The sequence below is a fragment of the Uranotaenia lowii genome, chromosome 1, assembly GCF_029784155.1.
Source record: "Uranotaenia lowii strain MFRU-FL chromosome 1, ASM2978415v1, whole genome shotgun sequence".
NCBI lineage: Eukaryota > Metazoa > Arthropoda > Insecta > Diptera > Culicidae > Uranotaenia > Uranotaenia lowii.
The window spans coordinates 17,270,681-17,298,095 of record NC_073691.1 but is presented as its reverse complement, the minus strand read 5'-3'; the positions used below and the strand labels follow the sequence as shown (position 1 = coordinate 17,298,095).

Genomic DNA, 27,415 nt, shown 5'->3' with positions numbered 1-27,415 from the left:
TCCGGAGCGATGAGGACTTCCGTCAGTCGAGCTCAATACAAGGGTTCGCGAGATGACGACTTTCGCCAAGAGAACAGTAGCATTGCTCTTATAGTGAGATATGGCGAGATGAGGACTTCCGTCAGTCGAATATGATGATAAGAAGATTGGCGAGATTATGACTTCCGATTATGCGATAATAGTTGAAGCGTTCTAATAAGATTTGGCATCACGAGGAATTCCTTCAGACGAACATGACAATAGAAAGCTTGGCGAATGGGTTATTTGGCCGACGGTTAACCAGCCGAAGGTTGTTAGGCCGAAAGGACGCAAGGCCGAAAGAATGTTTACTAGGTCACTAGGCCGAATGATCATTAGGCCGAAAGGTCATAAGGCCGAAAGGCATAAGGCCGTATGGTTATAAGGCCGAATGATCATCAGGCCGAATGGTCATTAGGCCGAATGGTCATAAGGCCGAACGGTCATTTGGCCGAATGGTCATTAGGCCGAATCGTCGTAAAGCCGAAGGGTCATTTGGCCGAATAATCACTAGGCCGAATGATCATTAGCCAAAATGGTCGTAAGGCCGAATATATGCCAGGCCGATAAGACATATCAACGCTTGTTTGCATGTTAGGGAAAATGGCAGCTTGGCCGAATGGTCTGTAGGCAGAATGGTTGTTAGGCCGAATGGACAATAGGTCAAATGTTCGTAAGGCCGAATGGTCATCAGGCCGAATTGTTGTAAGACCGAATGGACGATAGGCCGAATGGTCGAATCCGGCCTTGTATCCATTCGGCCTGATGACTATTCGGCCCAATGACCATTCGACCTTATGAACATTCGGCCTATCGCCCATTCGGCCAAACTACTATTCGCCCCAAAATGTAAACAAGCGTTAATATGTCTTATCGGCCTGGCATTCATTCGGCCTTACGACCATTCGGCCTAGTGACTATTCGGCCTAACGACCTTTCGGCCTAGCGACCTTTCGGTCTTGCGACCATTCGGCCTTACGACCATTCGGCCTAATGACCATTCGGCCTAATGACCATTCGGCCTTATGGCCATTCGTCCTTATGGCCATTCGGCTTTACGACCATTCGGCCTAGCGACTATTCGGCCTATCGTCCATTCGGCCTGATGACCATTCAGCCTTATAATATTCGGCCAAATAACCTTCGGCCTAATGTCCCATTCGGCCTATTGTACTATTCTGCCGAACATCCATCGGCCTTTTAACCCATTCAGCCTAGAGACCTTCGGCCTAACATTTTTCGGCCTATCGGCCTTCGGCCGAATGTCCGGGCCCCCTCTTTCTTCCTCTTCGACTAGGGTGTTTGTCCAGGCTCTCTTGTCTCGTCTACAAGCTCGTTTAACTGCCTTTTCCAGCTTCGCATATCGTAAGCGAGCGGCTGCTTTGGCTGACCCGGTACATGCCTGCTGAATTCCGACTTTCGCCTTTCTCCGATCATCGACTATCCTTCAGGTATCATCCGACATTCATTCACTTTTTCTTCCACAGACTTTACAGAGAGTATCATGGCTCGTTGTGGTAAAGGCTTCCTTGATTCTACACCACTATTCTTCGACTGTTCCATCTGTCGGCAGTTCCAAGGCTCGGGATTCAAGCTGTTCAACGTATGCCCTTTTCATTCCGATACCGGACTTTCTCCTCTCGCCGCTTGATACGCGCGAAGCTCAGTCGTATCTCACCAAGGACGAGGTGATGGTCAGATGCAATGTCTGCGCTTCGTTTGTAACGGACATCAAGTAAACTCCTTCTCCATTTTCGGTAGATGCTGATGTGGCCAATTTGATTTTCTGTTCGGCCATCTCGGGATACCCAAGTGACCTTATGTGGTGTTCGATGGGGGAACATATCGGAATGATGGAATTAGTAATCAAACACTGATCAAACAACATCCCCAAAAATCAGTTTGGTTTTTGGGTTGATTCCCAACAACTCATCTTATCTTGGATGAAAAAAAGTTGTAACACCTGTTTGGTAGACGAAATTTCAATTCTCTTTGGAAAATGACTCATTACAACTATTCGATTTGGTTCAGTGTACCGAACAATTTGACTTTCCCCATCTCTTCATCGAACTTCGAACGGCGAAGATTGAATTGCGTAAACTTATCGAAGGACTTTCTGGGGAAGGGTGGGAGTTGTACTTATTGTGTCTGCTTCTCCTGACTTCCTTTAAGGAGGGGTTCCACACAGGAAGGAAGTTTGAAAAACAAAGCTCACTGAAGGTTGGGCGTATCCATAAATAAAACCTCGAGCCAAGCTACGCTAGGTACGTGAAGATAAAACGCAGCTGATAAGACCGACCAGGCCGATTGCTTCTTGTCTGGGACGCGCGTCTTTCAACACCGACTGGCTGACTGTTGTGGTTTACAGGCTGGCCGAGAAGTGAAAAATTCACATGGGAAAGCCGCTTTTTCGAGGTTTGGGAGGAAGCGTTTCCTTAGCGTGGCGGATAGACACAAGCCAACACGCTTCCGGTTCCTTTAAAAATGGATTGTTGTTTTCATATGGGGGGATTGAAATCTTGAACTGACTTTGGTTGGACAGTGTGTTTCAAAGTTGTAAGGAAATTATGCTTCCCAGCGTTTGGCTTCTAGAAGAAGTTATCAAAGTATACGGGAAATCGATCCAAGCTCTATAACCCCTTTGATTATGCAACGGGTCGAACAAATTCTCAACTTTTCAATCGCACTGTTATTGAAGTTCACATCGACACATACGAGAAATTCGAAAGGCAGCAGAAGAAAACAAGAACCAACGGACGCTTTGGAACGATAAGCAAACGACGACGCCCACACTTGAGGAGACTAAGGAGCGACTCCATCAATGCATTGTTTTCGGGGGGCGGATTTGGTTTTTCCTGCCTCGATCATCCGATAGAGCTAAAATGATAAGAAGAGAACAAAAACAAAACATTTAAGAACTTGCCCAACACATGAATGGTGGGGAAGACCATCGAAAGTGGAAAATATGGGCACCCGGAAACATGAACAACACAAGAATCGACCAATGTTTGCCGCCCTGTCAGCGCCAAACATGAAGGAGTGTGCAAAAAAAAGAAAAACACAAGCACCAGCACCAGCACATAAGGGCGGCAAGACATATTTGCCGCTGACATGCAAAAGTGCTGTTCGTATAAATTTGGCTTTCCCTTCCGCACTCGATTGTTAAGTGTGTGTAGATTTTCCCTCCCTTTTTTCCTAAGCTAGCTCGCAAGAGCTAGACTGATATTCGGGACACGCGAAAAATCCTGAGGAGGAAATTAGGATTGAAATTGATTGATTGTTTTGGTAAACTGAATCGGCCAAGAGGAAATGTAAATCTTCGAAATGCCTCAATGGAACAGATAATCTTGTTTAAAAATAAATTTGAAATTAAAAAACGTTTAAATAAATTAAAGTTTAAATTTTTCGAGTTCTCAATCAACTGATTTATCAATTTAAAAATGGTTATCATTATAAATATTCAATCTGAAATCATAATCCATATTCTGAAGATCCGTTCAGTTTTTGTGATAGTTGAGTGATAATTTTTTTTTTTTCGTTTTTAGAAATTATTAGTAATATTTTGATGGTACTGAATTGGTTTTTTGCTATATTTTTGTATCCTTTTGTATCCTAAACACCTGAAGCAGAACTTCAAAAGAAAGATACTCATATCTAATAATCCGTTCTGTGTATTTCTTTTTTGATACTTTTAAGACTTTTATTGAAGCTGTGTCAGTTTTCTGTGACATTTTTGTGATTTTTTTGTGACATTATTGGGACAAATTTGTTATATATAAATATTGTTATATAACAAACATTTAAATTTTTTGATATTTTATCGTAAATTGTTGAATTTTTCGACATTTTTCGCCTGTTTGGTGACATTTTTGTCATTTTTGTCATTTTTGTCATTTTTGTCATTTTTGTCATTTTTGTCATTTTTGTCATTTTTGTCATTTTTGTCATTTTTGTCATTTTTGTCATTTTTGTCATTTTTGTCATTTTTGTCATTTTTGTCATTTTTGTCATTTTTGTCATTTTTGTCATTTTTGTCATTTTTGTCATTTTTGTCATTTTTGTCATTTTTGTCATTTTTGTCATTTTTGTCATTTTTGTCATTTTTGTCATTTTTGTCATTTTTGTCATTTTTGTCATTTTTGTCATTTTTTATCATTTTTGTCATTTTTGTCATTTTTGTCATTTTTGTCATTTTTGTCATTTTTGTCATTTTTGTCATTTTTGTCATTTTTGTCATTTTTGTCATTTTTGTCATTTTTGTCATTTTTGTCATTTTTGTCATTTTTGTCATTTTTGTCATTTTTGTCATTTTTGTCATTTTTGTCATTTTTGTCATTTTTGTCATTTTTGTCATTTTTGTCATTTTTGTCATTTTTGTCATTTTTGTCATTTTTGTCATTTTTGTCATTTTTGTCATTTTTGTCATTTTTGTCATTTTTGACATTTTTGTCATTTTTGTCATTTTTGTCATTTTTGTCATTTTTGTCATTTTTGTCATTTTTGTCATTTTTGTCATTTTTGTCATTTTTGTCATTTTTGTCATTTTTGTCATTTTTGTCATTTTTGTCATTTTTGTCATTTTTGTCATTTTTGTCATTTTTGTCATTTTTGTCATTTTTGTCATTTTTGTCATTTTTGTCATTTTTGTCATTTTTGTCATTTTTGTCATTTTTGTCATTTTTGTCATTTTTGTCATTTTTGTCATTTTTGTCATTTTTGTCATTTTTGTCATTTTTGTCATTTTTGTCATTTTTGTCATTTTTGTCATTTTTGTCATTTTTGTCATTTTTGTCATTTTTGTCATTTTTGTCATTTTTGTCATTTTTGTCATTTTTGTCATTTTTGTCATTTTTGTCATTTTTGTCATTTTTGTCATTTTTGTCATTTTTGTCATTTTTGTCATTTTTGTCATTTTTGTCATTTTTGTCATTTTTGTCATTTTTGTCATTTTTGTCATTTTTGTCATTTTTGTCATTTTTGTCATTTTTGTCATTTTTGTCATTTTTGTCATTTTTGTCATTTTTGTCATTTTTGTCATTTTAGTCATTTTTGTCATTTTTGTCATTTTTGTCATTTTTGACATTTTTGACATTTTTGACATTTTTGACATTTTTTACATTTTTGACATTTTTGACATTTTTGACATTTTTGACATTTTTGACATTTTTGACATTTTTAACATTTTTGACATTTTTGACATTTTTGACATTTTTGACATTTTTGACATTTTTGACATTTTTGACATTTTTGACATTTTTGACATTTTTGACATTTTTGACATTTTTGACATTTTTGACATTTTTGACATTTTTGACATTTTTGACATTTTTGACATTTTTGACATTTTTGACATTTTTGACATTTTTGACATTTTTGACATTTTTGACATTTTTGACATTTTTGACATTTTTGACATTTTTGACATTTTTGACATTTTTGACATTTTTGACATTTTTGACATTTTTGACATTTTTGTCAATTTTGAAATTTTTCACATTTTGGACATTTCTGACATTTTTCACATTTGGGACATTTCTGACATTTTTGAAATTTTTGACATTTTTGGCATTTTTGACATTTTTGACATTTTTGATATTTTTGACATTTTTGACATTTTTGAAATTTTTGACATTTTTGGCATTTTTGGTCTCTTTTTGACATTTTATGATTTAATGGATTTGTAAATTGGTTCTTTGGCTAATATTCTTTGTCCATTTCGAAAGAAGACTCATTTTGTAGATTTCTCGTCCTCAGTGTCTTCAAGAAGAATGAAACGTAGGAAACCTTAAACCGCTGCCTCTGTACGTGATTTCTGTTCAATTGTTCTTCCAAAAGAATTATTTGCTCGGTTCCGTGACCACATATGCTCTTAAGTGAAAGAAGGTTTCTGTCTGAGCCCTAAGGGAAAAAGCAATTACAAACTGCCTCCAGCAGCTGGCCAGGATTTGGTTAAAAAAGGTTGAAGAAAAAATATCTTGCGCAGCTATTAGGTTGAATTAAACTGAGAAAATAGACGATGTAAGCATACATTTCCACTTAAAATTGAGCTATAACCCATCGTCGTCTCAGAAAAGGGGTGTGAGTTTCGCTATCGTTGATAACCTAAGAAATTTCGGCTAAGTAGGAGGAATGGGGGGATGAACGCTTACTATTGAGCTTTTGAACGAACTACAGTGAAAATGCGGCAGAATTTGAGGAAATAAAAATAACACGCAAATACCAGCATTCCGCATGTTTTCCTTCGGGGCGCGAGGAATACCAATGAACTTTTACTTGGGGGGGAGGGGCGTTCCTAGGGTACCATAATCTTGGAAAACCCCGCTTCGAATGGCGTGAATCTTTTACTCGGCATGCCTCCCAGTTAGATTTCCCTGTAAAATCCAGCGTTGGGCACGTTTTTTTTATTTCAAGGAAAACCCAAAAGAGACATTCGCTAGACGCCAGAATCAAAACCAGAACCAGAACAATCCAAACGACCTCGGGAGGTTTGCAAACTTCTCTCCGAAAGATGGCGATGGTGGGGGAACAAACTGTTTAAGAAAACGCTGGAAGCCACCAGTAAACGCCTGGCTGCTAACTTCAGCTTTTCAAAAGTTCAATCTTACTGTCTTCTTCTTTCGACGACGACCTCGAGCTAGTTTTGCCTAAGAAAAGCTTTTTTTTCCTAAATGGCAACCGACGGCAGTCGCTGGGGTAAAATTGAGATGGAATTTTGTTATTTTCCACCCAATCTTCCATCCTCCCACCAATTCTTCACGACTACTCGAAGCAGAGCAAAGATTTTTCCGAACCAGACTGTGGAACAAAATCGAGCGAGCAGGGATGGGCCCAGCGAGATTGCTTGAGGAATTTATTCCTAAGGCTGCAATAAGGAAAAACGCTAAATAGCAATAATTGATGGAGCCCGGTTAGGGTTTGGCATTGTTTGGATTCCTGCAGCACCGATGTGATCTTCCTTTCAACAAACGCAAACGGTAGAGCGGGGAGGAATTTGGCTGGCGAAAGCTAAAAATGCTTCGTGCAGATTTAATTTCGAACAGAATGGTGCTTCACCTTCTCGAATCGATTGAATGTGATTTAAAGCAATTTAATTTTTCTATAAATTATTGTCATTTGTAGAAAACACTAATCTTTGAGGAATGCATTCGTTTTTTACTACAAATATACATTAGACTGAATTGATTTGGGGTCATTCATGAGCTTCTCAAACCCTGGAGTTTTAAAGCTTCGTTATGGTTCAAAACGAACATCAATCAACATAATTTTTTTTCTTATGTGTAAACAAGCCTGCTAATGAGTTTTCAGCCAATTTATGAACTCTTTCGCGAATTTTTCCGCTGAACAATTTTGTCGAAGACCGTAACTCGTACCTCATAAAAAACAGTTAGGAACTGTAGAATAGGGGTATATGTTTTGAAATTGAAAATCTATTAATCTGACATCACTGCTTGTGTCTAGCGAAGAATTGTATGACTTATTTTCAAGGCATGCTTGAGTAGGCACAAACAGTGATATCAGTTCAATTCATTGATTTTCAATTCCAAAAGACAGCTATTTTTTTCATATTAGATATAAAGTTGCGGTGTTCTACAAAGTTGTTTTGTGAAAAACTCCATTTTATAAATTTATAAATTGGCACAAACATCATTACCATGCTCGATGTCCCATAAGGAACAAAAATCAAGTTTATTTTTCAGAAAAAAATATTCCATTTTTCCATACAACCATAGATGTTCAAATTTACCCATGGAAACATTACTTCAAAATTCTGCAAAAAATCAAGTATGAGTTTTTAACCAATTCGGAGCTATTTCGACTACAGGGTTTGAGAAATTCAAATTTGTCCCCGAATAGACACAGTCAAATGTACATGTAAATGTAAATGCAAATTCGCGATTCACGCATTGATAGAGCATATTAGAACATTTTAAAATTCGCGAATGTCATAAAAATGGTAAAACGACTATAATCGAAACAAAAAACGAACAAAAAGAACATTTTACTCTACCAACTTATAGTATGGACAGAATAAGAAGAATGCATGTACCAAATCATCAATTTCCTAATCATATCATCCCATTTGGAAATAATTTCAATAACAACTCTTGGAAAAATGCTCAGAATTTTTTGCACCTTTTATAACAATTCATGAAACATGATGATTTCATTCCAATCTAGAATGACGAATCAAAATATTGTTAATAATTCATTTTGCCAAGGAAGTAACATTTACAAAGATACAGATAAAAAATCTTCTTTTTGAAAGATTGAATTAGAGGTAGTCGAAAATCTACGATCGAATGAAAGTCAAATTCATTTCATCTATCATTAAACACTGAACACATTGCACTAAAAGGCTCTTGTGACCGTACAGCGTTCGATGGAATCCAAGCCGAAGAAATTCTCGGCTTCTCAGCCGCTTACAGGTACACTGAGGTTTTTTTTTACGCGGGGGTTTCGTCCCGCGCTCAGAATTTATAACGCAATAGATTTAGCTACATTTCCAATGGAAAAGATGGTATTGTGCCTTTAAATTAATAATTTATTATCTCATCATCCTCAATGAGGATTCCTCATGATAATCATAATATTTATCATTTTCATTTTATTATTGTAATGACCCTGTGAGGTTGCGGAGATTCTAGAAGTTTCATATTATTTTCAACAATTTTTTTTTCTAAACTCTGTAAAACAGTTTTCAAACAGTTTTCATATCTATTTATTTATTTTATTTACATAGTGTTCCGTCTCACGACATAACTTGACGAACATAATTCCTAAAATTCACTCGGTTCATAGCAACCGTTCTCCAATTTCTCGGGCACTCCACGTTCGCCAGGTCACGCTCCACTTGGTCTAACCACCTCGCTCGTTGCGCCCCCGCTCGTCTTGTTCCTACAGGATTCGTAGCGAACACCTGTATTGTAGGACAGTCGTCTGGCATTCTCGCAACATGTCCTGCCCAGCGTATCCGGCCAGCTTTCACCACCTTCTGGATACTGGGTTCGCCGTAGAGTCGTGGTTCATCCTTCGCCTCCACACTCCGTTCTCCTGTACGCCGCCAAAGATGGTTCTTAACACTCGTCGCTCGAATACTCCGAGGAGTGTACGCAGGTCCTCCTCGAGCAATATCCATGTCTCGGGCCCGTAGAGAACAACCGGTCTAATGAGCGTCATATACAGGTTACACTTCGTGCGAGGGCTAAGTCTTTTCGACCGCAGTTGCTTGTGGAGTCCATAGTAGGCACGACTTCCGCTTCCGGATCTCATGGCTGGTGCCATTGTCTGCGGTCACCAGTGAGCCGAGATAGACAAAGTCTTCGACTATCTCCAGCTCGTCGCCGTCGATCGTGACCTTGTTATTACTGGACAAGCGGGTTCGGTTGGTCTCGGATCCGTAGGCCAGCATATACTTCGTCTTGGACGTATTAATCATCAACCCAATCCTTCCTGCTTCGCGTTTCAGTTTGCGGTAGATCTCCTCCACCGCCGCAGATGATCTGCCGACTATATCAATGTCATCGGCAAAGCAGATAAGTTGACATGATCTGTTGAAAATCGTGCCCCGCATTTCGCCCACCGCTCGTCGAATAACACCTTCTAGCGCCACGTTGAACATCATGCAGGATAGACCATCACCTTGTCGAAGCCCCCTGCGCGATTCGAATGAACTCGACAATTCACCCGAGATCCGCACACAGCACTGCGTTCCATCCATCGTCGCCTTAATCAGTCTGATCAGCTTCCCGGAAAAGCCGTTCTCGTCCATGATTTTCCATAGCTCGTTACGATCGATCGTGTCGTATGCGGCTTTGAAGTCGATGAATAGATGGTACGTAGGGACTTGGTGTTCCCGGCATTTTTGGAGGATTTGCCGTAATGTGAATATCTGGTCCGTCGTTGACCGTCCCTCCATGAAGCCGGCCTGATGACTTCCCACGAATCTGTTTGCTTGTGGCGTTAGGCGGCGGAGTATGATTCGGGACAGCATTTTGTAGGCGGCATTGAGGACAGTGATCGCTCGGTAGTTCTCACAGTCCAATTTGTTGCCCTTCTTGTAGATGGGGCATATTAGCCCCTCCTTCCACTCCTCAGGTAGCTGTTCTATGTCCCAGATCCGGACTATCAACCGGTGTAGGCAATCGGCCAACCTGTCCGGGCCCATTTTGATGAGTTCAGCTGCGATGCCATCCTTCCCAGCCGACTTGTTTCTATTCAGCTGGCGAATGGCTTCCTTAACTTCACTCATCGTTGGGAGTGGCTCCTCTTCGTCGTTGGCTACGCCGGCGATGTACCTTCCCCCACCGTCTTGATCTCCTGCATGTGCGCCGTTCAGGGGTTCATCGAAGTGCTGCTTCCACCTTTAGATCACCTCACGATTGTCCGTCAGGATACCCCCGTCCTTATCCCGGCACATTTCGGCTTGCAGCACGAAGCCTTTGCTGGATGCGTTGAGTTTCTGATAGAACTTTCGTGTTTCTTGGGAACGATGCAGCTGCTCCAGCTCCTCGAGCTCCTCGAGCTCCTCCTCCTCCAGGCGGCGCTTTTTCTCCTGGAAAATTCGGACTCGCTGCCTCTTCCGCTGTCGGTGATTTTCCACATTTCGACGGGTGCCTCTCTGCACTACTGCCGCCCGCGCGGCATTCTCTTCGTCCATCACCCTCCTACACTCCTCGTCGAACCAGTCGTTCCTTCGAGATCGCTCCACATAACCGATGACGTTCTCCGCAGCACTGTTGATGGCTGTTTTGATGTTTTTTTTTTCATATCTAAGAACAGATTTTACAGATTTAGATAAAGTTCATATAGTCTTTCATGAAAATGATATGAAATTGGATATACATACATAAAGATTTTTCGTTAAAAAAATGACTACACTTATTAATAAACAAACAGCTCTCCTGATGATACCAAATAGTATTTAGAAGCAAACGAGTAGTTGAATGTGAAAGCACAACTTTAATTCTTTGTATATGTATAAAATAAAAATAGCACTATATTTTTATAGTCATTTAATGATAAATTTTTGATATTGAAATAAAAAAGAAATTTTCTAAGATCAAGCCCTTATTGGACAAATGGATAGGAGTCCTATCGAATGAATAACTTTGAAGAAAAAATGAAAATGGAAATAGTGGGAGGGCCTAGGGAAATGTGTGAAGGTTAAATTTCATTTGTATTTTGAAGCTTAAACTATTTAGCAATTATTATAATTTTTGCCCCTAGATGTTTTTTTCGATAATAAATGTTTAAAAAAAAATTAAAAAGCATAAAAAATTGATAAAATAGAATTTATAAACAATTTTGAAGGACTTTTGTATCCTCTATGATCAAGAAAACTCGTCAAAACGGAGACTGATCAATGTAACTTTAATGCACCAATTCCTGAACAGCGACTGAATCGGTTTTTAAATCAAATTTTAAGTAGTCAAATAAATTTCTGCTACCATGTTTTACGTTCATAGGAGTCCAGTACTGGTTTTCAAAATATGAAACATGCCACATTCCCTTTAATAGGAAAAAAAATCGAAAAATATTGAAAAAAGTGATCAATATTACCCAGGATTACGGTACTGTTTGTCTGGAAAAAAAAACATGCTTCAACAGTGTTATAAATAAATACAAAAGGGTTCCCTCAATCACCTTGATAATATTGATAAAAAATCATACAAACAGTCGAACATGTGCTTAAATGCTAACTCTGTTGAACTATTTTATATTCTGAAACAAACTAGGAAGTTTCTAATCAGTTTTCAATATTTTTGCTTATAAATTTTAAGTTTGTAAAAGCCCGGCACCGCTTAGGACGATTTTGATAAACTTGGCCTGTTTACAGATAAAACATTTTTGCAAATTTTACCAAATTCCAGCTTATCAATGAAAAATTGTTCGCACATGACAAATCTCAAAAGCAACGCGATCTGGGGCGCGGTAAAACCCTGAAAATGGACTCACGTGTGTGTGGGATGGGGTTACACCCCAAAATGTCGCTTTTCCCAGATGGTCCCTGTTCTTAAGTTGAAAAATTTGTAGCAGCAAAAGAAACAGCAAAAGAAAAAGCAATAAATAAAAAAAGGCATTGATGGACGTACATGGGAACAAATCCAGTAAGATAACTACATGAGACAATTTATAAAAAATATCTATTAAGATAATCCAGCCCAATTTCCCATGTACGGGGGATAGTGGAGGGCCATCATCATCATCATCATCATTATTGTGAAGCAATCTTAAATTTCTTGTAGCTGTATCTTTTTCAGTCATTGTACACTTGTACAGTACAATGAACAGTCTTTAAATGTTGCGGAGCGTTGGTTCGATAGCGGAACTGAAATGTGTAAAGTTTTATGAAAAAAGTTATAATTCAAAAAGTTATATTGACTAGTTTTAGCAATAATCGAATCTCACATAAACCTTGCAGTAAGGTTCATTGAGCTTGGATTTTGAAGCTGATTGAACAAAATTTGCGTATTTGTACTCATGAATATTTGGTAAAAAAAACATTTAGCTGTGTCAATTTTAGAGCAATGCCAAATAATGATGAAAAATTTACCGGAAATACCGGTTTTTATTACCGTCCCAAAAGTCGGTATTCCGGTATTGAGAAAATGGACGGTTTTACCGGTTTCGGTAAAACCGGTTAGACCACCCTAGTCTTATGTCAATTAACTCTCTTACACAACAATTGACCCAAAAAAAAACTTCATAAATAAAGAAAAAACATAAAAGAAAGCCATCAAAATAAAAAATTTTACAAAATCATCCAACTATGCCACTTTCGTGTTAAACCGGCATCATTTGTTAAGATGTGTGTTGATAAAATACGCAAAATGCCCATTACTTCAAAACTACCATCTTTCAGATAAATGATTTAGTAGTAAAACCTGATACATACAAATGAAATTATATGTGCATTAAAGCTTAAGAATGTGCCTTTCAAATGCATATAGTTTTGTTTTCATGAATTTGCAACTTTTAGAGATATGGAACATTGAAAATATGCATTTTTAAAACGTAATTACACAAAAAGAACCATTTAACGTCAAGATAGAAACTTGATACCTTCAATGAAGTTGTGTAGTTTTACATTTGTTACAACTCTCTGATATAATAAAAGACTCGAAAGTCGCTTTGAAAAAAGTTAAACGAAAATTTCGATTTTTGAGGTTAGTTTTTAGAAAAAATGCCTATAAATCTGTTGTTTCAAAAGATAGAGCTTTGAAGTCTTTTACAAAGATTTTTAAAATTGTATTGTCTACAAGTTTGCTAAAGACACAACTTTGATTGGATGACAAACTCAAAAAAAAATCTCACTTTTAGGTGGATTTATCAGAAAAAAAATAATAGCAAAACATGCGCAATTAAAAATAATGAAACATTGTAGAACATGTCATTGACATCTAAGATCACGTTTTTCGAGTTTTAAACCACTGTGCACTGCAGTGCAGTGACTGCACTTATTTTCCCTTGATTGGCTTGATGGCTTCAACAAATCAACGAAGTGAACGAAACTCAATAACAGCTAGTTATGAGCACACGCCTTTATTAAAAAAAGCCTCCAGAAATTACTGTTACTTTATAGTAAACAAATTTACCACTCAGTGCTTACTTCACCCTTTCCTTCCCATGGTAGCACAGATACCTAATACACAACTTTACACAGTTCGCATTCAAAGTGGGCATCTTGTATCTCAATGAAAAATACAGATGTGTATTTTGAAATTGCTTAGGCCACTAGACTTAACTTGGATTGCATTTAAAAGAAATATTTTTTTTTAATTGGCAATTTACAGCTCAAAACGACGAAAATGATGATAACATGGATTGAAACGTCAACCATATAGTATTATTAATACAAATGGCAAAAATAAAAAAATCGATGTTCAAATAAAAATAATTAAGATTAGATTGTAGAATAAAGTAAGAAAAAGTGATCTATGCAATATTCTACCATTGGTTCCAAAATATGTGGAAATACTCAATTTTTTTTTAATGAAAACATTAGATATTTATTTTTTTTTCTTGGCGCCAAGTTTTATGGCAAGTTCAAGAAAAAATTTTTTTTTTACCTTCAAGGGAAGGACATAACTCAGAAATTTCTTGCAAAATAGGGTCATTTCAGTTAGAATCAACAAGATGATGAAATTCCATGTATTTTTCCATTACATTTTGTTTTTCATTTGGACCCCGTGTGTTGTTATCTTCCCAAAAAAGCATATATGACCCACGTCAAAAACCAAATTTTTTAGCTGATTAATTTCAGTTGCGGTTAATCAATATTTCTATTTTTAAAATGTATAAAACCTCGTGAAAAGGAAAGGAGTAATCAGCAGAATAAAATAGTGACAACTAGATAAATTCAAATATCTGTAACTTGCCAATCCTTGTCCCAATCCCAATCCAATTTAATCAAACAACTTTGATGCTGAAAATGTTAAGTTTTGAATAACCATTTTTCTTACATAAATTTCATAAATTCTAGCTACTTATTCGAAAGTTGAGGACACTTTTTTTTTTAAACTGTCACTAATTTGCTCTCATGTGTTAAAATTCGTCGCAAGCAAATGGTTATTTTTTTTGTATCGATTATAGTCGTTTTACCATCATTATGGCTTTCGCGACTTTATCAACGTTGGCAGTTGGCGGATCGTTATTGAAAAACTTATCCGGTACAACTGTGTTCGATGTTTACTCTTGGGCTCGAACTCGCGGACATCTGCTCAGGAGACAACAGACTTGCCAACTGAGCTATATCACAAGCCCAAGCAAATGGTTATGAATAATATTTGTCCCACATGTAAATATTGAATCGGGAATAACGGCTTTAAAGATGGTTTTAAACTTTTGAATATTTCTGGGTTGAAAACTCTACCTTTTCTTTTTCGTTCTTCACAGATATTTAGATATATAATTGTTGAAACATGTCGTTATTAGGGTATATTTTGCTTTGAAATTTGCTGATGATGAAAAGACAGGAATATTGGGACATCTTGATTCCCTCTATCTCCTCTGTCTAATTAGTTTGAAAAGATGTTTACGACATATCTGGATAAAGATAGATAAATACAGATAATGAGAATAACTAATTCATTAAGACCTACGCGTGTGCTACCTGGTAGGCATATTTTAGTTCAAAGATGATATGTAATCCCAAACAGATAGTTACGACAGGACAACAACTTACAAACAAGACTTGTATGTGTCTGATTATTTTATTTTATTTTTTTACAACAAATAATTCAATGATTCTAATACGACATTAAAAAAAAACCTAAATGAAAATCAGTTTCATTAAATTGCTCGATAAGGTTTATCTATTTTGTCGTCCTTATTGATTGAATATTTGTAAGATTTATTCGATGAAGAATTTTATAAATTTTAAGGTAGTGTGGAGAAATGATTTCCTCTCGTTGTCCACTTAGATCCAAACGAAGAACCTTTAAAATTGGGTAGATTAGAATATTTTTCGATCAAAATGTAACGAAACTAATAAAATTATTTAATTTTCTCCCTTCCTCAGGTCCCGCCTTCTGGGGTCTGATCAACCCGCAGTGGAACATGTGCAACAAGGGCAGGCGCCAGTCGCCGATCAATGTCGAGCCGGAAAAGCTGCTCTTCGATCCGTATCTCCGGTCGCTGCACATCGATAAGCACAAGGTAACATACGCTCATTTTTCCCTCCAACCATCACGGAGTCGAAAGACTTTAAAATGTCATACATTCAGGAGTCGATAAGGAAAAAAGACCAAGTCCAAACTCACACGTGTTACCAAACTCAGACTTCGAGCCTTAATCCAGTTGCCATCTGACAAAATTCTATAAGGAAGCATATGGGGTGAATCAAAAGTCGGGACAAGGGATTTCCCTTTAACACCTTTGAGCTTTCACCGAGAAAATTTTCCCCGAGGGATTTCCTGTCAGTCCCTCTCTCTGCCAGTCTTTTTTTTTTGTTACCCACCTACAAAGTTCGTCGTCTTGTCGGGGGCTCACCGGAAATAATGGAGCCGGTTCGCTGACTTTAAGTACCTTGCATGAATTTGATTACGGAGACACGTGATTTTCACGTTGACTTACAACAACCCAACTCGTTCACATCGACTTTTGGTTCTGTCTGAATGGAGATTTTCATATGCGTCGTCTGAAGGATTACTCCCCTATTTCTGCCAGGTGGTTCAATCAGTTCGTTTTATGGGTTTTCGGGAACCAGTGATTCCAGCAGGAGAATTAGGATTTTTTTCTATCTATAACGTTCACAATTTTTTGAATTTTTAAAAACTGTAATTTTGTAAATTTAACAGTTTTTGTCATTTGACTTATTTTACAGCCATGATTTTTTTACCGATAATTTTGGTATTTTTAACAACTTTTAAATTTGTATTCTAAAAAGAACCTTTAAAATTTGATCAATTTGGACAATTTAAATAATCTTCAAATATCAACAACTTTTCTAATTTTAACAGTTTTCACAATTTTTATTTTTATTTTCGAATTTTACTATTTTTCAAAGTTAACATTTTTGAACAATTATTATAAATTGTAAATTATTACAATTTTGACCATTTTGACAATTTTGACAATTATGACAATTTTGACAAATTTGACAATTTTGACAATTTTGACAATTTTGACAATTTTGACAATTTTGACAATTTTGACAATTTTGACAATTTTGACAATTTTGACAATTATGACAATTTTGACAAATTTGACAATTTTGACAATTTTGACAATTTTGACAATTTTGACAATTTTGACAATTTTGACAATTTTGACAATTTTGACAATTTTGACAATTTTGACAATTTTGACAATTTTGACAATTTTGACAATTTTTTTCAATTTCTTCAAATTTCAAATTGGACAATTTAAGGTTTGTAATTTCTTTATATAATGTGACATTCTGAGTTAAGTTTTAAATTTCATACAGACATTGAGAAACAATTTGATGGCCTAGCCCCACTGTTTTCACGCGATCCCATTATCACATTAAAGGCCATTTTGGCGTGGCAGTAAAAAAACGGAAGCAATAAAAAAGAACCCGAAAATGGCACAATATTACATCGTTTGACGAAAGGTGAAAAGTCGGAATCGAGCCAGACAAATAAGGGCAGACAACATAAAACGACTGTCAGGACGAAGAAAAAAAAATCAATTTCAACGGAACACGAAATCATGAACTCTTTTCGACTTTTTTAGGTTTCCCACTTTTTTAACAACAATTCCTTTTTTCCCTTTAACAGATTTCCGGCACGCTGCACAACACCGGACAGTCGTTGGTTTTTCGGGTGGAAAAGGACACCAAACAGCATGTAAATATCTCGAGCGGTCCGCTGGCCTATCGCTATCAGTTCGAGGAAATCTACTTCCACTATGGGACCGATAACAATCAGGGCTCCGAACATCACATTCACGGGTACAGCTTTCCGGGAGAGGTGAGTAAATTAAATCACTTCTGCTATTAAAAATTGGTTCTCTGTAGTCGTAAACCTGAAGTTCACGATAATTGTTTTCACAAAACCGTAGAAAAAATTAGACATCATAACGATTAAAAACTTGGCTCGTAAATTAAAAGTCTGGAAATTTCTGAAAGAAATGTCAGAAGTCAGTCAGTCAGTCAGTCAGTCAGTCAGTCAGTCAGTCAGTCAGTCAGTCAGTCAGTCAGTCAGTCAGTCAGTCAGTCAGTCAGTCAGTCAGTCAGTCAGTCAGTCAGTCAGTCAGTCAGTCAGTCAGTCAGTCAGTCAGTCAGTCAGTCAGTCAGTCAGTCAGTCAGTCAGTCAGTCAGTCAGTCAGTCAGTCAGTCAGTCAGTCAGTCAGTCAGTCAGTCAGTCAGTCAGTCAGTCAGTCAGTCAGTCAGTCAGTCAGTCAGTCAGTCAGTCAGTCAGTCAGTCAGTCAGTCAGTCAGTCAGTCAGTCAGTCAGTCAGTCAGTCAGTCAGTCAGTCAGTCAGTCAGTCAGTCAGTCAGTCAGTCAGTCAGTCAGTCAGTCAGTCAGTCAGTCAGTCAGTCAGTCAGTCAGTCAGTCAGTCAGTCAGTCAGTCAGTCAGTCAGTCAGTCAGTCAGTCAGTCAGTCAGTCAGTCAGTCAGTCAGTCAGTCAGTCAGTCAGTCAGTCAGTCAGTCAGTCAGTCAGTCAGTCAGTCAGTCAGTCAGTCAGTCAGTCAGTCAGTCAGTCAGTCAGTCAGTCAGTCAGTCAGTCAGTCAGTCAGTCAGTCAGTCAGTCAGTCAGTCAGTCAGTCAGTCAGTCAGTCAGTCAGTCAGTCAGTCAGTCAGTCAGTCAGTCAGTCAGTCAGTCAGTCAGTCAGTCAGTCAGTCAGTCAGTCAGTCAGTCAGTCAGTCAGACAGTTCTCATAAATATCGAAAAAATCGAGAAAATGTCAAAAATTGGACCATAAAAAAGGTTAAAAAAGACGATCAACGATTCACGTTGAATGAATGTTCATCAAATTTGATTAAAAATCCAGAAGATTATACCCAAAACGAAAAAAATTTTAAAATGGGTAAATTGTATGAAATGTTAATTGTGAAAAGTAAGGAAAAATGAATTAAATAATACTGAAACTGGCATTGATGGAAAAAAATAATTCTGCTCAATTTAAGTGTCGTTGAGAAGAAAACATAAGAATAAAATTGAAATATTAAGGGAGTTCTTAGGACAGCTTGACCATTTCCACAATTTCAAGCGGGTTGAGAGGACAACTAGGAATTGGAAGGCGAGTTGAAAGGACACCCTTAACATATCGATAGAAACTTCAAACTATTTGAGAGGACAGCTTGAAATTGTAAGGCGAGCTGAGAGGACAGCCTGAAGTTATCGGTATGAATTTCAAGCGAATTGAGTTGAAATTGGAAGGCGAATCGAGAGAACAGCTCTAATATCATCAAATTGATAATCAAGCGGGTTTAGAAGACAGCTTGAGATAAGATAGAAATTCGAAGCGAGTCATTAAGACAGCTTGAAATTAACAAAAAATTGGTCGAGCTTAATTATCACATCAAATTGAATATCAAGCTGGTTGAGATGACAGCTTAAGAAAAGATACAACTAAGAAGCGAGACGGGAAGGCAGTCTAAAATAAAAAAAAATGGAACGTGAGGATGGCTTTAATATCTTATTAAATTGAAAATCATCACATAACAAGGCTTGATGTTCCATACTAGGTTTTTCCTTCGTATGAAGCTTCACAACAATTTCAGTTATTTTTAAAATGAGATGATATTATGTTTATAAATCTACCTAAAGTTTTTAATCCGACGTAAAGTTCTTAAACCCTTTTTAGAAAGAAACTAATAGATTAAAAGCAACTCCTATAAGATCCCGCAGTACATCTGTTAAGCTTGTTATGTAAATAAGTTTCGCGTAAGCACGTTCTTCGTAAAACTAGCTTTTTTGCCCCCTCTTCTTTCCGATTCCTGTGCTAAGTGCATGAGACTTCAACTGCTCGCTCGGTAAAGATAGACTTTGCACTCTTAATGCAACATGATGTTGCTATTTAGGCGAACTTCCGAAACCGGAAGCCCAACAGAAAAGGTAAAACGAAGGCTAAAATGGTTAGCTTCAGGAGGGACTTTTTTTTGTAGTTTCCAGTTCAGTGGTGTAAAGATGCAGTGGTCTTCAATTTTAATTGACGGTAATTTTAGAATAGGAGACTAAAAAGAGCAAAACATAAAAATATAATAAATATCGAGAAGAACGAAATTTTAGAATGACACAGCTGTAGTGAACCGTCTGATTATAAAATTGAAATTTCATCTCAAAGAAACATCTCTTAAAACCACTGAGTTCCTTTTGGTTTCCCATTTTTGATCCGAACGGGAATGGGAAACAAGTGTAAAAAATGCCCAAGGAAACTAGTTAAGACAACGTGATGGTAATCAGAAATAATGGCTTCGAGTAACGACCCGGTGGCGGTGCTGCCCTCTATCCTTGGCTCTGAGGAAGCATGAACGTAGTACACACGTTCGTGGCCATTTTATTCCGAGTTTCCCACTTTTCCACGTCGCGTCGGCTGTGCCGGTCGAGAAAATAATGTGAAGAAAGAATGTTAATAACGTGTAATTTAGTGTTTTGTAAGCACATGCTGAATATGGTTTCGCGCGACTGACTGCAGGAAAGAGCCCGGCCTCAGATCGGCGCAAACGTGCCTTTTTCTGCGAAAATGCTTCTTAACCAAAGTGGGTAACTTCCGGTAATCTTGGAAAGTCTAAGCGTTTTTTTTTTCGGAGAGAAGAACTTTTCAGTTGGACCCCATCTTGTCATCACCGGACCTCGACCCCCGGTTTATTGGATTGTAAAACTGAACGATTACTACCTTTTATTAGTCGTTTTTGAGAGGTTTTTTTTCCAAAGAACTGTCGAACGTTTCAAAAATAGGTAACAGGTTTTCGGCAATGGAAAATTGTACAATTTATTATTCTCGTCTTATCGGAAACGTGTAATCGTCAATGACTTCTGTTACCTACCCATTTTTTCTAACCAGTTTTCCCATTCTCACTTTCCATTTCCAAAAAAAAAAAAAACAATCAGATTCAATTGTACGGATTCAACAAGGAGCTGTACCACAACATGAGCGAAGCCCAGCACAAGGCTCAGGGCATCGTCGGTATTTCGTTGATGGTCCAGATTGGAGACACGCCCAACCCGGAGCTGCGGATAATCACCAGCACCTTCAACAAGGTGCTGTACAAAGGTAATTGTTCCATTCCTCCCATGAAAACGTTCATTGAAAACACATGCGCCGGACATGAAAGAAAACGATTATGTCGAGACAAGAAATCGCATTCCCAACAATCGACTTCATAAGAAATAAGACACAATTCTTGGAAAAGTTGTGGCGCACAGTTTAAGCCAAATGGCATTCGTATGAAGTTTTGTGTTGTGGCTTTGTGTAGTTCATTTTGCCATGCTATGTTTTTGAAGTCTCTCGACGATTTTATTTACTTTTATTTTCAATAAAAAACTTTAATTGTGTACTGTTAATACTAAGTACTAGACAGATTTATCAGAATTTGAGTCATATTTGAGCATTTTTAATATTTTTGTCATTTTTGTTTTCTTTTTGTGCCATTTTTTACGTCACTTTGGTGTTATTTTTGTGTCATTTTTGTATAATTTTTGTGTCATTTTTGAGTCACTTTTGTAATTTTGTGTTTTATTTGGTGTCATTTTTGTGTCATTTTTGTGTCATTTTTGTGTCATTTTTGTGTCATTTTTGTATCACTTTTGTACCATTTTTGTACCATTTTTGTACCATTTTTGTGTCGTTTTTGTGTCATTTTTGTCATTTTTGTCATTTTTGTCATTTGGGTCATTTTTGTAATTTTTTTCATTTTTGTCATTTTTGTCATTTTTGTCATTTTTGTCATTTTTGTCATTTTTTGTCATTTTTGTCATTTTTGTCATTTTTGTCATTTTTGTCATTTTTGTCATTTTTGTCATTTTTGTCATTTTTGTCATTTTCGTCATTTTTGTCATTTTTGTCATTTTTGTCATTTTTGTCATTTTTGTCATTTTTGTCATTTTTGTCATTTTTGTCATTTTTGTCATTTTTGTCATTTTTGTCATTTTTGTCATTTTTGTCATTTTTGTCATTTTTGTCATTTTTGTCATTTTTGTCATTTTTGTCATTTTTGTCATTTTTGTCATTTTTGTCATTTTTGTCATTTTTGTCATTTTTGTCATTTTTGTCATTTTTGTCATTTTTGTCATTTTTGTCATTTTTGTCATTTTTGTCATTTTTGTCATTTTTGTCATTTTTGTCATTTTTGTCATTTTTGTCATTTTTGTCATTTTTGTCATTTTTGTCATTTTTGTCATTTTTGTCATTTTTGTCATTTTTGTCATTTTTGTCATTTTTGTCATTTTTGTCATTTTTGTCATTTTTGTCATTTTTGTCATTTTTGTCATTTTTGTCATTTTTGTCATTTTTGTCATTTTTGTCATTTTTGTCATTTTTGTCATTTTTGTCATTTTTGTCATTTTTGTCATTTTTGTCATTTTTGTCATTTTTGTCATTTTTGTCATTTTTGTCATTTTTGTCATTTTTGTCATTTTTGTCATTTTTGTCATTTTTGTCATTTTTGTCATTTTTGTCATTTTTGTCATTTTTGTCATTTTTGTCATTTTGGTCATTTTTGTCATTTTTGTCATTTTTGTCATTTTTGTCATTTTTGTCATTTTTGTCATTTTTGTCATTTTTGTCATTTTTGTCATTTTTGTCATTTTTGTCATTTTTGTCATTTTTGTCATTTTTGTCATTTTTGTCATTTTTGTCATTTTTGTCATTTTTGTCATTTTTGTCATTTTTGTCATTTTTGTCATTTTCGTCATTTTTGTCATTTTCGTCATTTTTGTCATTTTTGTCATTTTTGTCATTTTTGTCATTTTTGTCATTTTTGTCATTTTTGTCATTTTTGTCATTTTTGTCATTTTTGTCATTTTTGTCATTTTTGTCATTTTTGTCATTTTTGTCATTTTTGTCATTTTTGTCATTTTTGTCATTTTTGTCATTTTTGTCATTTTTGTCATTTTTGTCATTTTTGTCATTTTTGTCATTTTTGTCATTTTTGTCATTTTTGTCATTTTTGTCATTTTTGTCATTTTTGTCATTTTTGTCATTTTTGTCATTTTTGTCATTTTTGTCATTTTTGTCATTTTTGTCATTTTTGTCATTTTTGTCATTTTTGTCATTTTTGTCATTTTTGTCATTTTTGTCATTTTTGTCATTTTTGTCATTTTTGTCATTTTTGTCATTTTTGTCATTTTTGTCATTTTTGTCATTTTTGTCATTTTTGTCATTTTTGTCATTTTTGTCATTTTTGTCATTTTTGTCATTTTTGTCATTTTTGTCATTTTTGTAATTTTTGTCATTTTTGTCATTTTTGTCATTTTTGTAATTTTTGTAATTTTTGTAATTTTTGTAATTTTTGTAATTTTTGTAATTTTTGTAATTTTTGTAATTTTTGTAATTTTTGTAATTTTTATAATTTTTATAATTTTTGTAATTTTTGTCATTTTTGTCATTTTTGTTATTTTTTGTCCTTTTTGTCATTTTTGTCATATTTGTCATATTTGTCATATTTGTCATTTTTGTCATTTTTGTCATTTTTGTCATTTTTGTCATTTTTGTCATTTTTGTCATTTTTGTCATTTTTGTCATTTTTGTCATTTTTGTCATTTTTGTCATTTTTGTCATTTTTGTCATTTTTGTCATTTTTGTCATTTTTGTCATTTTTGTCATTTTTGTCATTTTTGTCATTTTTGTCATTTTTGTCATTTTTGTCATTTTTGTCATTTTTGTCATTTTTGTCATTTTTGTCATTTTTGTCATTTTTGTCATTTTTGTCATTTTTGTCATTTTTGTCATTTTTGTCATTTTTGTCATTTTTGTCATTTTTGTCATTTTTGTCATTTTTGTCATTTTTGTCATTTTTGTCATTTTTGTCATTTTTGTCATTTTTGTCATTTTTGTCATTTTTGTCATTTTTGTCATTTTTGTCATTTTTGTCATTTTTGTCATTTTTGTCATTTTTGTCATTTTTGTCATTTTTGTCATTTTTGTCATTTTTGTCATTTTTGTCATTTTTGTCATTTTTGTCATTTTTGTCATTTTTGTCATTTTTGTCATTTTTGTCATTTTTGTCATTTTTGTCATTTTTGTCATTTTTGTCATTTTTGTCATTTTTGTCATTTTTGTCATTTTTGTCATTTTTGTCATTTTTGTAATTTTTGTAATTTTTGTAATTTTTGTAATTTTTGTAATTTTTGTAATTTTTGTCATTTTTGTCATTTTTGTCATTTTTGTCATTTTTGTCATTTTTGTCATTTTTGTCATTTTTGTCATTTTTGTCATTTTTGTCATTTTTGTCATTTTTGTCATTTTTGTCATTTTTGTCATTTTTGTCATTTTTGTCATTTTTGTCATTTTTGTCATTTTTGTCATTTTTGTCATTTTTGTCATTTTTGTCATTTTTGTCATTTTTGTCATTTTTGTCATTTTTGTCATTTTTGTCATTTTTGTCATTTTTGTCATTTTTGTCATTTTTGTCATTTTTGTCATTTTTGTCATTTTTGTCATTTTTGTCATTTTTGTCATTTTTGTCATTTTTGTCATTTTTGTCATTTTTGTCATTTTTGTCATTTTTGTCATTTTTGTCATTTTTGTCATTTTTGTCATTTTTGTCATTTTTGTCATTTTTGTCATTTTTGTCATTTTTGTCATTTTTGTCATTTTTGTCATTTTTGTCATTTTTGTCATTTTTGTCATTTTTGTCATTTTTGTCATTTTTGTCATTTTTGTCATTTTTGTCATTTTTGTCATTTTTGTCATTTTTGTCATTTTTGTCATTTTTGTCATTTTTGTCATTTTTGTCATTTTTGTCATTTTTGTCATTTTTGTCATTTTTGTCATTTTTGTCATTTTTGTCATTTTTGTCATTTTTGTCATTTTTGTCATTTTTGTCATTTTTGTCATTTTTGTCATTTTTGTCATTTTTGTCATTTTTGTCATTTTTGTCTTTTTTAAACCTTCTGACATAGAAGAAAAACGATTTCTTCAATTACAGATACTTGAAACGTTTTTTTCAGTTTAAATTTTTTGCTAGAATACCGTTTGGCTTAAAAACTGCGCCGACGTTTTTCCAAAGTGTTCTTCGTCGTATTTCCCTTTATCATAATTCTTGCCTTTTCTCGTGGTTTTAGGTTCTTCCACCCCCATACGGCACATCTCGCTGCGCTCGCTGCTCCCCAATACGGAACAGTACATGACCTACGAGGGTTCGACGACGCACCCCGGCTGCTGGGAGAGCACGGTATGGATCATCCTCAACAAACCGATCTACATCACCAAACAGGAGGTAAAATGGACATTGTCCGTTACACGTTGTCACGTTACACAAAATTTAAAACTTTCCCTGATCAAATTCAATTTTTTTTTTGTTTTTTTCCATGATTTAGCTCTACGCTCTCCGGAAACTGATGCAGGGTTCGGAACAAACTCCCAAGGCACCCCTAGGGAACAATGTGAGGCCGCTTCAGGCGCTGCACCATCGAACGGTGCGAACCAACATAGACTTTGCGCAAACCAGTGCAAATAAGGTAAATTTTCCGAGCGTGCATACACGATCCAAGTACTGAACTTAACTTTGATATAGACACGCTACTCCAACGTAAATTTAATGATATTTCTCGAAAATACATCATCACCGAACTGAGTATAACTCTTATATAGACACGCTACTCAAACGTAAATTTTTCGATCTTTTCGTTCTCTGCTTTTCCGCAGAACCAAGCCTGTCCAACGATGAACAAGGACATGTTCTACAAGGCGAACCGCTGGACCTCGGATCTGACGGCCCGTGGTCGAGAGCGTGCCCTGCCCGATATCGACACCGTGTACTCGTCGCTCCCCTAGTGGCACTGGCGTGGGGGTGGCAATCACCCTCCGCCGAAATAAAGCCCTTTCCAGAGATGGGATTTTTCTAGTTTAGGTACCGATATTTTAGGGTATTATCGCAAGGTCATTTGTACATTGTAAACTGCTTGTTGTTACTAGGTCTGTACTGTAATAGGGCTTACCGGAAAGCGTTTCCTGGACGGCCAACCGAATGCCAAATAGAAAAAAAACCGAAGAGTTTTGTCTGGAAATATTGTAGATTTTAAAAGCGCAAATTTGTATGTCACAGAACTGTCAAAGACAGTGGGTAAACTTGGATGAGCGTGTGTGAGCCGATGATGTGAAAATATTACCGTAACCCTTTTCAAGAGGTGGACAATAATTCGAATCTCATAGCTAAATTCCATTAGTTTCAACAATCATTTCTATCATCGCAAAAACTAACCGCACTAGCCCAATGTATATGAAGCCCCAGTATTCCTATAGAAAATTAACAAAAATTACACTTGTAAATTAAACTACCCAGGGGGATGACAACTCATTTTATATTTATAAAAAAAAACAGAAATAACTACATGAAATAAAAACTCCGCAAAACGTCAGAGGCCACCCTTCATTGTTGCTTGTTGCAAAACGAAGTCGATGTTGTTAAACGAAACAAAAGTGTAAACAAATTTGACAGAAAGCTAACAAATTCATTAACCCATACGTGCAGTATAATCTAGGATACCAACATTGAAATACTCTAAAGGAAAAGACACATAACCTACACGATTAGGACAAAGAAAAGTGCTTCTCAACTCTAAACATAACTTTATCCAATCTAACCACTAATACAAAAAGTATTTATATGAACATGGTGTAGCACTACGAACAAAAAACAAAAAAAAACAGTTGAGTTCGGACTAAAATTATAAATAATGCCTAACTGATCTAGCAAAAGGTAAACAAACAAACTAGTTACAAATGTAAACATCAAAACAAAAACGAAACCAGGATTAGTAGATTTTACAACAGGATGCCTATGAAACAAATAAAACAAAAACTAACTAACAAATATTTAGTCACTTGTAAAATATGCCTATAGCTCCCCTATCTAATGTTACCTGTGTTGAGTTGAACCCACTCTGCTACCTTCCCGTTTTCCAAAGCAAAACCTAAACAAACAAAAACTACAAACCAATTATTGAGGAGAAGATTGTAAAAAAAAAAAAACAAACAAACAAACAAACATAGTCTTACACGAAACCATCAACAATAACCATCAAACTTACATGCTGCTGAGTGGCGTCTGTGACAATTATTGAATCATATGAACAAAAACAAAAACAAAACAACGACACAACCAATCGCGGGGTAGTTACTTTTCCTAAGGGTCGAAACAGGCCTCCAACGGAGGAAACTTCCCATGCGTTGGAACTGTTTTGTTTCTTTTGCGATTTTGTGTTTTTCTCATAGAATTCATGTGATCTAGTTACCATGGCACCGAGTGTGCTGAATTCGGTGGCAAACGCAGGTGTTGCTTTTTATCTAAACACAAACAAACTAACTAACTGTCAGTCGGTGTCTCGGTGAGAAAGCGACGATCAACAAACAAACAAACGTTCACCAACTCCTGGCGGCGTGACTGTAAAACACGTACAACAACCTTTCGTTTATTGTGCGTACTGTCGAAAGTCAGGTGAGCAAGGTGTGAATGTGGGATGAGTGAATTTGGATGTCTGAGAATTTCTTATGAGATTAAACCAGAAAATAGAATAAAAGTTCGAAACAAATTTAGAACATTGTTGGTAAACTCAACTTCGACTAATTTATCCTTTATGTTAAGTGTGTACGAAGAGTGAATTTGGACGAGACATTTGAGAGGAAAAAAAACTAAAGAAATCAAATCCAATTGCGAGACAATGCCAACCAATTGGACGCTTTGGTTGCAGACTAGATAACAAACAACGTTTATGAGAGGGAAGAAAAGCAACAACAGCATAACGAACAATTTGGTTGAGACAGCGT

The 27,415-nt window shown here is 35.6% G+C and overlaps 1 protein-coding gene across 2 annotated transcripts in view; it reads left to right on the top strand.

Moving 5' to 3' along the window:
- Positions 1–26,863, top strand: part of LOC129745129 (carbonic anhydrase-related protein 10) — a 119,559-nt gene extending 92,696 nt beyond the window's left edge. For both annotated transcript variants that reach the window (XM_055738025.1, XM_055738033.1), the window contains exons 4-9: positions 15,539–15,675; positions 17,259–17,450; positions 20,539–20,701; positions 24,712–24,866; positions 24,967–25,107; positions 25,295–26,863. In XM_055738025.1, coding sequence (XP_055594000.1) covers positions 15,539–15,675; positions 17,259–17,450; positions 20,539–20,701; positions 24,712–24,866; positions 24,967–25,107; positions 25,295–25,423 — 917 coding nt within the window. In that variant the 3' untranslated portion in view covers positions 25,424–26,863. The remainder of the gene's footprint in view (positions 1–15,538; positions 15,676–17,258; positions 17,451–20,538; positions 20,702–24,711; positions 24,867–24,966; positions 25,108–25,294) is intronic.
- The last annotated feature ends 552 nt before the right edge of the window (positions 26,864–27,415 follow it).